At 42.2% G+C, this 12,946-nt stretch overlaps 1 protein-coding gene across 1 annotated transcript; it reads right to left on the bottom strand.

Moving 5' to 3' along the window:
• Window positions 1–557: 557 nt before the first annotated feature.
• On the bottom strand, window positions 558–4,452 carry kctd12b (potassium channel tetramerisation domain containing 12b). The gene has a single exon (XM_080745525.1). It carries the CDS (start codon window positions 3,530–3,532, stop codon window positions 2,669–2,671), a length of 864 nt encoding a protein of 287 aa, XP_080601651.1. The 5' UTR covers window positions 3,533–4,452; the 3' UTR covers window positions 558–2,668.
• Window positions 4,453–12,946: the final 8,494 nt, after the last annotated feature.

Below are 12,946 nucleotides of genomic sequence, written 5' to 3'. Positions count from 1 at the left end.
ACGATAGCGCACCTTTTAATCTTCTCTGCCCTCGTAGGCGTGGGCGACGAGGAGTACGCAGCAACAGTCCTGTGTACAGATGGAAGCGAATGGGCCCTTTACCCGTAAGCAGGGGTGTCACAATGGGGGGGGAGTGGGACTGGGTTACTAGGGCCCAAGGTGGAGGGGCCTTCATTATTTTATGCTTTTAGCTATTGAAAAATAGCAGATATACAAGCTCACAGCGCGGCACCGAGTGCCGCGCTGCGAGCTTGTAGATCTGCTATTTTATAAGTCGTGAAAATGTGTGCAAATCTTTTTTATGCCAATATTTGTAACTAAGATTTTGCTTCTTGGGGGTCCCTGGAACTGAATATTTTGAGATGGGGGTCCGTGGCCATTTTGGGGGTCCGTCACATGAAAAGGTTTGAGCACCACTGACATAGAAACATAGGTTTTTCAAAAAAATACGATTTTTCAAAAATAGCAGATATACCGGTACATGCTCGCAGCGCGGCACTCGGTGCCGCACTGTGAGCTTGTATATCTGCTATTTTTCAAAAGTTAAAGCACAAAATATTACGTAATAATGCGTTCCCAGTCTAAATGGGTTAAACCCCCTCCTCCACCTATGAAGAACATTCATGGGGGGCCCGCAGTGAATCCTTGTACCCAAGGCCCAGGATTTGGTGCGACTCCCCTGCCCGTAAGGGTCCATTTGCTTCCATCTGTACACAGGATTTCTACCGCGTATAACTCTGAACGCTCCTTTGCACAATCAATAAACACACTTCATCTTCTGCCACTGCCTGGCGACCTTGTTGGGGTTTTTTTTTTCTTCTCCCCCTCCATTCAGTCATAAAGAAATCTTGACGTTTGAGCGTTTTCAGCTCTTTTCCAGCCCCGGCCCGCTTTTGTTCGCTTTTTGTTTGACACGCGGCCAACATCTGTATTAAACAGGAAATTCCTCGCGCACCTACGGTACGACTCTGTCCTACATTTCACCAGTAGAAAGAGAGAGAGAGCCCGTCTGTCATTCGGTCGTTGCCACAGTCTTTTTCCCTTCACGACAAAGAGTTCACTTGTGCTTTTTTAGTTCATCCATGTGGCTACATTATCCTTTTTCACGAGCAGGGGATGAACAACAAAAAGCTTAATTCAAAGACGACAATTATCATTTTGCACACAGATTAAAACTACGACCCCGTTTCCCAGCCACTCAACCGACGCTAGACATGTTTTTTATATAAAAAAACCTTAAGGAAATGGTATTTCTTTCCATGTGACATTTGTTTCTTGTGCGCCGCTGTTCCGTTCACATCCCTCAAGGCTGATAAGACGTCCAATTATTTGGTAATTTAGTTCAGACGAGCAGGAGAGTGTCTGAATGTGCTCGAGGAGAGAACGTACAGTACTATATATAATGTACATCATGGCCACTGATTGAAGCCCTTTCTATGAGGCCCTTGTGGCTAGTTGTGTATTAATGTAGAGCAGTGGTTCTCAAAGTGGGGCCCGGAGACCCCCAGGCGTCCTGGAGTGGGTTCCAGGGGGGTCCCGGGCAAAATGTGTTGATATAGCTTCAAAAAGAAAACCTTTTTAACCACTTTAACCTAATATACATCAGATATTTGAAAATAGCCGATCCACAATCTCACTGAGCTTCTAGATTGGTTGCTAAGGATGGGATGATAAGCGATATTATCGTTTATCGTGGTAAACAACACTCACGATAATCGTATTGTGGAGATTTTATTTATTGTGATATCGTCCTCCGGGATCAATTCACCTTTTATTTGCCGAGCTGCATATCCGGTACCACTTAAACCCTCTACAATTGGTAAAAGGTATATGTATTTTTTCACTCTCTATCAAATGTCTTTGCCAAAAAATAGCCGATCTACAAGCTCACAACGCGTCGCAAAGCCCGCTTGGAGATCTGCTATTTTTTGGAAAATGTTCCGCCCAGGATAATGGATTTTGATTATCGCGATAATATTGCAAATCGCGATTTCTTTTGTCACAATAATCGTGACATGACATTTTCATATCGTCCCATCCCTATCCGTTGCTCAAATATATTTTCAGATGGGGAGTCTAAGGCCAAATACATTAGGGGTTCCTTGACTTCTCAAAACTTTGAGAACCACTGCTAGAGACACATTGGGGCTCAATTTCCAGAAAACAGATACAGCATTGTGCTTCACCCAGGCGGATTGCAGTAATATTATATATATACACAGTCGGGGGGGGAAGTCATTGACTACTAGAAGGAATGGATCTCTGTAGGCATTGGATGAGGGGCTGGTGGTGCAGTCAGAAGGTCTGGGCGGTTTGGTTGAGGGTTGGAGCTGGCTTGAGGAACAGGGACTACAGCGGAGGGATTTGGGAGCAGCGTGGATCAGCTGGGGGGAGAGGAGGAGGAGGAGGTGGGGGTGCAGCTCCCAAACTGCAGAGGATAGATTTAGAAGAAGATCCAGACTCTCTCCCCTGGAGAAAGAAGATCGGGACTCAGCAGGAGGAAGAGATGCAGGGATGGATCATCTCTCTACGGTAGATCTACTGGTGGTGCCGGGATCAAGGATGGCTGGAGGATGGTGGAGTGGAGGTTGGAGATTCGGGGGAGAGGTGGGGGAGACATGGAGGAAAGGTGGAGGGGGGCCCAGGAGAGAAAAAGGCGATGTGGGTCTCACTCACGGTAGAACACATATTCGGTGTAGCTGGTCCAGATCTTGTCGTCTGTCTGCTCGTGGGCGAAGGCGCAGGTTCCCGTGGAGTTGCACGCCACCATGTGAAAGCCGGAGTCCGCCAGCTTGTCGAACGCCTGCTCCAGGAAGGTGAACTTGAGATAGTAGCGGGACGTGTAGCGCTCGGGCGGCCGGTCGGGGTCCCGGCTCTCGTTCAGCGTCTCGCCGAACACCTCCTTGGCCAGGGCGGTCTTCCCGCACACCATGATGCGCGCCACGCGCCGGAACTTGGCGTCCGTCTGGCTGTCGCGGCCCAGGGTGTAGGAGCCGCGGTAGCCGATGGTGATGAACCCGGCGCGTTTGCTGTCTGCGCTGCTGCTGCTGCCGGGCACCAGGCTGGCACAGGCGGCGGTGGCCGTGCCGAGGGACCCGAGGTTGCGGTGGGTGTTGTCCACCGAGGGCGAGGAGTCCTCTGTGTCGCTCTGGCAGCCCTCCTCGCCCAGAGAGTTCTGTTTGCTGATTTTGGGCGCCAGCTGCTTGACCAGCTCCGGCAGGTTGAAGAACTCGGCCTCGCGCTGCAGGCGCCCCCGCTCGGGGAAGTGGTCCGGCAGCACCAGCTGCTGGTCGCGCATGTAGTCCAGGATGTACCGGAACAGGAAGCCGTCTCTGTCCACGAAGAAGCGGCCCTTGGTGTCCCGGGCCAGTCCTTTGCTGGACTTGCGGGTGAACATCTCGCCCAGCAGGGAGTCCGGCACGCTCGTGAGCGTGGAAAAGCGGGTGATGTACACCTGCCCACCCACATTAAGCTCTATAATCTCCGGGAAGGCTGCCTCCTCCGCGGCTATGCTGCTATCTGGTAAAGCCATGGTGGCGGCTGAGTCCTTCCTTGCCAAAGGCTGAGGGAACTGCTGAACACCTTTTCTTTGTCACCTCGGTATAAGGTTCGAGATCAAATTGCACTATGCAGTGCAGTGTTTAATATGGAGGGCAAAACGCTTCACACTTGTCAGAGAGGTGTGTTTTGTGACAGGATAAAGCTCGAAGGCTCCAGATTGCACTGTGAGGAACACAGTCTGTCACCACTAGTAAACGAAGCGTCTAAAATGCGGCGCTGTTTTTTTTTTCCTTTTGCGCAAAGGCAGCTTTTTGCGCTCGCACCAAAAGCATGGATATAGCCTAAGCCAGTAGGGAATGTGCTACAAAGCCATCTATCCTATTTCTAACTACAAGAGTTCATAATGATTAAAACATAGCAGAGAAGTTCACAATACAGAGGATGGAATCGTGTTCCATGTGGCTTCTTTTCTTTACGCGTAGCCTATTTTAGCAGCAGTGATATCCAGAAAATGAAATCCGAATTGTTGTGGCTACTACCTGGACGCACACATCATCGGTCATTGTCGGTCCATGATGATAATAACGGCTGCTTTCACTCATCATCGCTGCTGGGTCTCGTCTTCTGGGCGCAGAAAAGTGGGTCGGGTGGCCCGACTGGTTCAATCAAGCAGCGGCAATCCATACTCTTTGGAGTATTCCTTGGCGTGTCCGTGTTTCATGAGCCAGTTTGCCAGGAGGCACGTTAAGATGTAGTGAGTGCCGATGAAAAAGAACATGAAGATGTGCAGTTTTTCCATCACCGTCTGTGAATGTGGAGCCTAGATCAGCCAGCCACCGGAGAGGTGGTGAGTTTGATGTTGTAGCTTACATGCAATGCAATGCAATGCAACCCAGCCGTCCCGCTCTGTTGCGTTCTGTTGTGCTCTGTGGTGTGCTGTTGTGTTGCGCTGCCCGGTCAGACTGTTAAGTGAAGCTGCACCGCTTATGGAGCTCTCTGTAATATTCATCTGCTTTAGAGCTAAACCACGCCTACCCCGCTGATGACGCGTCCTGCCTGAGCTATTACGCATTACGCACTAGAGACCGTCCGTTCAGCACTGTCTGTCTGTAACTGTAAAGTGCTTTCATTTGACTCTACAGCGAGGGTCGTCTTCAACAGGGGCTGGCCCCGACACCGGCCGTCCGTGACTCCTAGGGGGTCCCCCAGAGTTATTATAGGGGGTCCTTCAACTTTGTATTTTGTTTTTATGTAGACCTATACCTGTATATTAACCACTTGAACCGTCCATATTCTGAGAACTTTAGCCAAAAATAGCAGATCTACAAACTCACAACGCCTTGCAGCGGCTTTGTGAGATTGTAGATCTGCTATTTTCGGCAAGAGGTTTGGTGTTAAGGGGAAAAAGAGCAGACTGAGTACAGAGTGAAAGGTCAAGTTTATTATGTAGCCAAGACTCCCCAGAGGTCTTCAACAGGGGGTCCGGGACCCCTAGGGGGTCCTCACTGATACTACAGGGGGTCCTCCAAATCTTCTAATCCTTTTTATATTAACAACTTGAACCCTAATGTCCATATTCTGAGAACTGTAGCCAAAAATAGCAGATCTACAAGCTCACAACGCCTCACAGCAGCGAGGTTTGGTGTAGAGGGGAAAAAGAGCAGACCAAGTAAAAGCATTAAAAATCTGAAATCACAAATTGACGTGAATCCAAAATACGCTGATGATTGTGCTGTCAAACGATGAAACTACTGTATATGGAATTTATGAAAAGGTTGTGGGGGTCCCTGCTTCATCTCTCTCTCAACTAAGGGGTCCTTGGCCTGAAAACGTTGAAGACCCCTGATGTAGCCTATTGATGGTTCAAGTGGTTAAATATCTGACAACACAAATTGATATGAAAATACAATTATGATTGCGCTGTCAAACAATTAAACTATATAGGCCTATGGAATCTATGAAACTCTTGTGGGGGTCCCTGCTTCTTCTCTCTCTCAACTATGGGGTCCTTGGCCTGAAAACGTTGAAGACCCCTGCTCTACAGTTATTCTCAAACCTTTTCATTTTTCAAGGACTCCCGTTAATATGCATTTGGACGTGTACCCCCATAGCCTTTTCTTTTTCTTCTTTTTAGACCAAAAATGAATTAAAGTCTACAATAAAATAACTTTATTTGGTTAATTTATTGCTAATCTGAACTCGGATATTAATAAATTAGGCCGTTCTTAACAAAGATCAACAGTTGAGTAGCCTATATAGCCACACTGGACCTCAATGGAAACAAGACCTATCAATGTTGCTACATTTCGTGCTTTTGTTTAAAAAATATATTTGTTTATAATAATCAGACAGAGTGGCCTACTGTTGTATTATGGGATAACAGCGCCATATAGTGATTATAATAATCACGCACCTTGGATTATTCAAGCCAGTGTGTGACTCAGTCTCAGTCAGAGGCTGCAGCCTGCAGTTGGTTCAGAAGTAAATATTCCCTATTTCATTTTATTACTATTGTTTATTTTTTTCCTTGTTTTATTTTTTATTACTGCTTTTTATTTTCTCCCCTTTTTGTTACTGACAATTCCCTATACAAAGTAGGCCTACTGTGTTAAATGTGGAATGCGCTACCGAAGGTCTTAAAGGAGTGTGGATCACTATAGCATCCTTTAAAATCGCTCTGAAAAACCACTTACAGGCAGCAGCCGTTCGCAACTGGTAAAACAAACCTAAGCCCAGTCCTACCCCCCTGCCCCTTCTTTGTATATACTCACTGTTTTGTTCTTTCTTTTTTTTTTTACCGAATATATCTACTGCATAGTACTGTGTTCTATTTGTCTGTCATTCAATGTTATAAGATACTTAAATGGTTTCCTGTGGAAATAAGCTTAGTCTTTTCTAGGATCTCCTTTTAGTAGACCTTGTACCAGTGAACTGTATCGTCATGAAACTGTACCTTTCCTGTGTAACTTCTAATAAAGTCTTCAATCAATCCAAATCAATGTCTTGCAATGTTATATGAGATACATAAAGTGGTTCCTGTGTAATAAGCCGAAAAGCTTACTCGGATCCCCTTTTAGTTGACCTTGTACCAGTGATTTGTAGCCTATACTGTCATGAAACTGTACTTTTTCCTATGCAAACTTCTAATAAATTCTTCAATCAATCAATCAATCAGCTTTTGTTCCATGTTAACAAAAGTCGAATCGATTATGTTTCCATTTAGTGTGGGGATTTAAGGGGAGCAAATGCTAATTTCGTGCAAATTTGTCTTAAAGCGCAAAATTTTGCACAGATGTAGCCCAGGGGTTGCTCTAATGATTTAGCTAGGGTGCCCGAGCCGACGACCTTCGGGGTCGCCACAGCGGCCAAATCAAGTTGGTATTTAAGTAGGATCTGAGGGGTCTAAGTAGGGGGCATTTGTTTTGCACAAAAAACATTCCTTGGGCTAGAAATGGCCTCAGAAAAACGATGCATGTATGGGTGAGCATTCATGTTAGTCGGAGGCCTTAGGGTTCTTTTTCTCGTGCTAATCAGTCTAAAAGTGCAACATTTTGCACAGATGTATGTCGCTCAGGGCATGTGAGGTAAGTGGTACTAAAATTGGAACGATACAGAGAAGATAAGTATGGTGCCATGCTAAAATTGGAACGATACAGAAAAGATTAGCATGGTGCCATGGTATCAAAGACAAATGTGATCTAGAACTGCAAACCGTGAGCTTACAAACCACTGACAGCTCTGCTGCCACAGAAGCATGGAAAAGCTTCGTCATAAACCATCACCATCTTAGTAAGTCAGTTCTATGGAAGATCACACTGACAGGTCTTAATCATGTGATTAGAAATGGGTACTGTAATGCTTAAGGTTTGGACACTTCTGTCAAGTAATATAACATTTGGCTAATGTTGTTAAAAAATCCTTGAGTTTCTTTTGGTATCGTTATTTCAGTGTGTCCTGTTGTGTCTTAGGTTTAACTTTGTTCTTGTGTTCCTTTTATTCTGTAGGCATTACTGTTCCTATTTTTCCCGGTCTACTCTGTTACTGTTATTTGTCTTATCTCACCTCCCTCCCTGTGCTTGCTAGTTTTCTCCACCTGTGTCCTGTTAGTCTCTTAGCCAATACCTGTGTTGATTGTCAGTTGTGTTCACCTGTGTCTGGTTAACCCTGAGAGTATTTAAACCCTCAGTTTCTTGAACTCTCTGCCAGTTGCTTTCACAGTGTTCAGTAGATGTAGCTACGATTTAGTGGTCTCAATATATGCCTACGTCTATTCTTGTGATCCTCTTGACTATCACTTGAGTCACACCCTGACTTAAAGGGGTTTAGTATGTTTTATGGGAGTAATCTATGAAAATCTTCACTTAATGTCATGCTAAAAAAATAATGTCATACTTTCTTGTGAGGCTAAATTGTTTACAGTACAGCTATCAGTTGTTTGTTTAAATAATTGGTGTATTTTTTTTGTTGTTGCAATAAATACATAAATGGAAGTGATAGTTTTCAATGTACGTAATTTATTAGAACAGCTCAAAGCAATGCAGTTCAGAAGTTTTCTCGAATAAACTTAATTTAGCTAATCAATGAAGCTATGGTTATAATACCACAATGAGAAACTAGTTGCAAACATAGTCATATTCTTTTATTCAAAAGTGAAAACCGCAAATGCACTTGATTTAACAAAAAATATAAAAAAAAATAACTTGGTTGAAACTGCTATAGTCTTTCTTGTGCTTTCAATGAACGTGTAAATCTGGGTGTTCTAATAAGATGGTTTTAAAGAACAACCTAAATTGCAGTTGTCATAATGAACCCTGGTCATAAGAGGGTGTATCTAGTAGATTCAGTCACTCTGTCAGGGGTAGAGGTGTTAGCTGTGGATTTTCATCTATTGACCTGTCGGCTATCCTTTTCACTTTAAATATAACCTCCGACCTTTTATTAGTGTGAAAATCCTGGGGGTGCAGTGGTAAAGCAGAGGACTCACAACCTGAAGGTTGTGGGTTTGAATCTCACTACTGGAAAGTCTTCAACTTTGGTCTTTTTAAGGCGAAGAGCATGGAAGCAGCCCACCGCCCTCGTCACACCCTCTTTTAGCTCTGGTAGGAGAGGGAGAGGCCCAACCGCTTCTTCACGCCCTCTTTTAGCTCCGGTAGGAGAGGGTGGAGCATAGATACAGCCCGCCTCCAGGGGGAGGAGTTTAGGAAATCTACATATTAATTCTATAAATTATTTTTTATTGTATGACACTTTTGAGGAGTTAGTTATTGTTTAATTGTGTTTTTACCCCATTGCAATTTTTTTGCAATGGGGGCTTTATTATGGTTGTTTTTTTATTTAGGCTTTTGAGATTTTTGTTTTTTTTATTTTAGTTGACTTTTAGTTTTGTATGAGCTTTTTGAGTTATTTTGAGTTGGCTTTTAGTTTTGTTTGAGTTTTGAACCTACAACCTTTGGTACATGAACCTTTTGAGCCATGCTGGCATAGAGAGACAATTGGGAATGTTATATTTAACCCACCTTTCAGAATTCAGATGGACAAATGTTGATCATGGGTTTGAACTCCCGACCTTTCATTTTAAAACCCTTGACTTATCTCTTGAGCCATGCCGTCATGGAGAACAATCTGGGAAGTTAATATTTAACCCAACTTTTAGAATTCAAATAGTCAGTGAAAATGTTGATCATGAGTTTTGAACCCCATACGTTTCATATATGAACCTTTGTCTTAGCTCTTGAGCCAAGCTGACATGGAGAAATAACCAGGAATTTAATATTTAACCCACGTTTTAGAATTCAAATGGACAGTGAAAATGTTAGTCAAGAGTTTCAAACCCCAGATCTTCCATATATAAACCTTCAACTTATCTCTTGAGCAATGCTGACATGGAGATTGGAGACATAACCAGGAATGTAATATTTTAACCGACTTTTTAGAATTCAGATGGACAATGAAAATGTTGATCATGGGTTTTGAACCCTAGACTTTTCATATATAAACCCTTGAATTATCTCTTGAGCCATGCTGACATAGAAGATTATCCAGAAATGTAATATTTAACCAACCTTTTAGAATTCAAATGGACAGTGAAAATGTTGATGATGAGTTTTGAACCCCAGATCTTTCATATATGAACCCTTAACTTATCTCTTGAGCTATGCTGACATGGAGAATATATCAGGAATTTAATATTTAACCCACCTTTTACAATTCAAATGGACAGTGAAAATGTCAGTCATGAGTTTCAAACGCCAGACCTTCCATAATAAACCCTCAACTTATATTTTGAGCCATGCTGACATGGAGACAGAACCAGGAATGTAATATTTAACCCACCTTTTAGAATTCAAATGGACAGTGAAAATGTTGAAATTGAGTTTTGAACCCAATATCTTTCATATATGAAGCCATGACTTATCTCTTGAGCCATGCTGGCATGGAGAATCAATCAGGAATTTAATATTTAACCAACCTTTTAGAATTCAAATGGACAGTGAAAATGTTCACCTTGAGTTTGAACTCCAGACCTTTAATATACAAAACCTTGACTTATCTCTTGAGCTACAACAACTTGGAAGGAATCATTGAAATGTTAGGACTTAATCCACCTTTTAGAATTCAAATGGACAGAGAAAATGTTTATCATGAGTTTCAAACCCCAGACCTTGCATATATAAACCCTAGATGTATGTCTTGTGCCATGCTGACATGAAGAATCAATTAGGAAAGTAATATTTAACCCACCTTTTAGAATTCAAATGGACAGTGAAAATGTTGATCATGAGTTTTGAACCCCAGAATTTTGATATTTAAAGCCTTGACTTATCTCTTGAGCCATGCTGACATGGAGAAATAACCAGAAATGTAATATTTAACCGACCATTTAGAATTCAAACGGACAGTGAAAATGTCAAAGTTGATTTTTGAACCCAAGATCTTTCATATATGAACCCATGACTTATCTCTTGAGCTACATCAACTTCAAGAGATCAATGGAAATGTTACAATGTAATACTTAGTCCACCTCTTAGAATTTGGATGTTGTGAAAATGTAGCTTGGCGTTGCCAGCCTCTTTCACACACTTCGTCATGGGGTGGAATTCAGATCGAGCTGGAACCCAGGCTAGTGAAAATCAGGAGCTTTGAACCCCAAACCTTTGAAGTACGAATCACACATTTTATCTTTTAAGCCAAACAGACCTGCAATATGAAATCGACAACCTAATACTTAACCCAGCTTTTGCCACACCAACCCTAACCCTCAAATGCACTTAAAAAACATATTTAAAAAGAACTTGGTTGAAACTGCTAGTTTGACTTTTGATCAAACCTGCCAGTCACAGAAGAGACAACACTGCCATCTAGTGGCAAAAAGAATAACCAAGTGTAAAAAGATAATCGTTTATTTTTGTTCCTCCCCACCAGTAGTTCAACAATCAGACTGAAAGAAAAATAGACTGAAGTACACGAAATGAATGGAACTTTAGTATATACCACAATAATTATTTTCTATATTTTTGTTTTTAAATGGAGATAGCATAATGAATACGCTTAAGACTATTGCCAATATCTTGACCAGAGTTCAAGGGTAATAATCCCATGTGTGGGACTCGCCCAGTTAGCGGAAACTAGAGGTGATGGTGCAGTGTGTGTGTGTGTGTGTGTGTGGGGGGGGCTGATGTTAGTGAGCACAAACATGAACACAAATTTTATTACCCATAGAACAGAATAATACATGGTTTCACGCAACCACTTTCAATGACAATTCATTGTTCATGGAATAGGTATGATCCTTTCCCCACCGACCGGCTGAAAAGGTCAACACCCAATGCCATTATTATTACTCACTGACAAAAGCTCGGAAATAGTCCATTATCTGGGATATATATATACACATATACCCTCCATACACGTAAAATTACAAATAATAATAAAAAAATAGGGGGAGAAGTAATTAAAGTGCTGTCTACCGACTCAAACATACATATCTCAGAAAGGTATTTATTATACAGCATGTTTGAGATTTTTCTTTTTTAAAGAACCACTTTTCTTTCTGATTAGTTCAGTGCATGATAAGAATTTGACAGATGTAAGGCTTGATTGCGATTAGATGTTTTCTGTGGCGAGAGCTGTGTGTGTCACGGGATACATTAAGCCACGACACTGCCTGAAATAGTAGTCCATGGGCCATACGAGATGTCGCTCTCCGAAAGGTGGCAAAGGTTACTATGCATTTTTGAAAAGCTCTATATCTGTAGATTATATTTTGGTATGATAACCCTTCCTGAGACACCGCTAAATTGGTGTTATCAGCTGCTAAAGTTGGTGTCCCATTAACTTTACTATACAGGAACAAAAAAGCAAAACAAATAATTTGCTTTAAGTAGCATATTATGCGGGTCAAACTAGGGTTTTTTCATGATTCTGAATCCATTGCAAGCATGTGCTTTGCACGAAAAAACCCTAGTTTGACCCCTCATATGCTACATCAGATTTTTTTTCCCCCTGTATAGTAAAGTTAATGGGACACCAACTTTAGCAGCTGATAACACCAATTTAGCTGTGTCTCAGAAAGGGTTATCATACCAAAATATAATCTACAGATATAGAGCTTTTCAAAAATGCATAGTAACCTTTGCCACCTTTGGGAGAGTGACATCTTGTATGGCCCATGGACTATAGCAGACCTACAAGCTAATGAGTAAATCTGCAATTTTAGGGTGCGTGGCAAAGCATACAGCAGGCTGTGGACGAGGCGATAAGAAGACCTGACAGCCATCACGTACGGTTACCAGACATTAATGTTAACAATCCGTCTAATAATCCACAACATCGGGCAAGAAAGCGTAACATTGTTCTTTTTTTAACGCTAATAAAAAAGGATATTCCACCAATGTAATCAATGGCACCTCAATTCCATCTTTCTCCAGACATTGCCAATAATCTCACCATTTATAAACACCCATAAAACATAGTTTCTTTTTTTTACATTTACAACAGAATATACATTATACATGATTTTTTTTTAGAGTGCTCAGACTTGTGGAGGAAAAAGGAAAATACAAATAATATACAAAAGAAATGAGGTACAGAGGTTATATTTATGGAATACCCTTTGAAAAATAAAAAGGCTATAGATGTAAACATTGCTCCAAACAATTACCTTTTTGATCTCAAAAGTGGCCCTTCCTGCGCCCTCAGATTAACCCAGATTAAGGCCAGGAACGCATTATTTTATGTTTTTTTAACTATTAAAAAAATTGCAGATATACAAGCTCACAGTGCACCCCCGAGTGCCGCGCGGTGAGCTTGTAGATCTGCTATTTTTGAAAAGAAATCTTGAAAATTTGTGCAAGTCTCAAACCTTTTCATGTCAAGGACCCCCCAAATTATATGTATTTGGCCAGGGACCCCCCATCTCAAAATATTTAGTTCCAGGGACTCCCCA

This window comes from Nannobrachium achirus, assembly GCF_963921795.1.
Source record: "Nannobrachium achirus genome assembly, chromosome: 17".
NCBI lineage: Eukaryota > Metazoa > Chordata > Actinopteri > Myctophiformes > Myctophidae > Nannobrachium > Nannobrachium achirus.
This window is presented reverse-complemented; position numbering and strand designations above follow the sequence as displayed.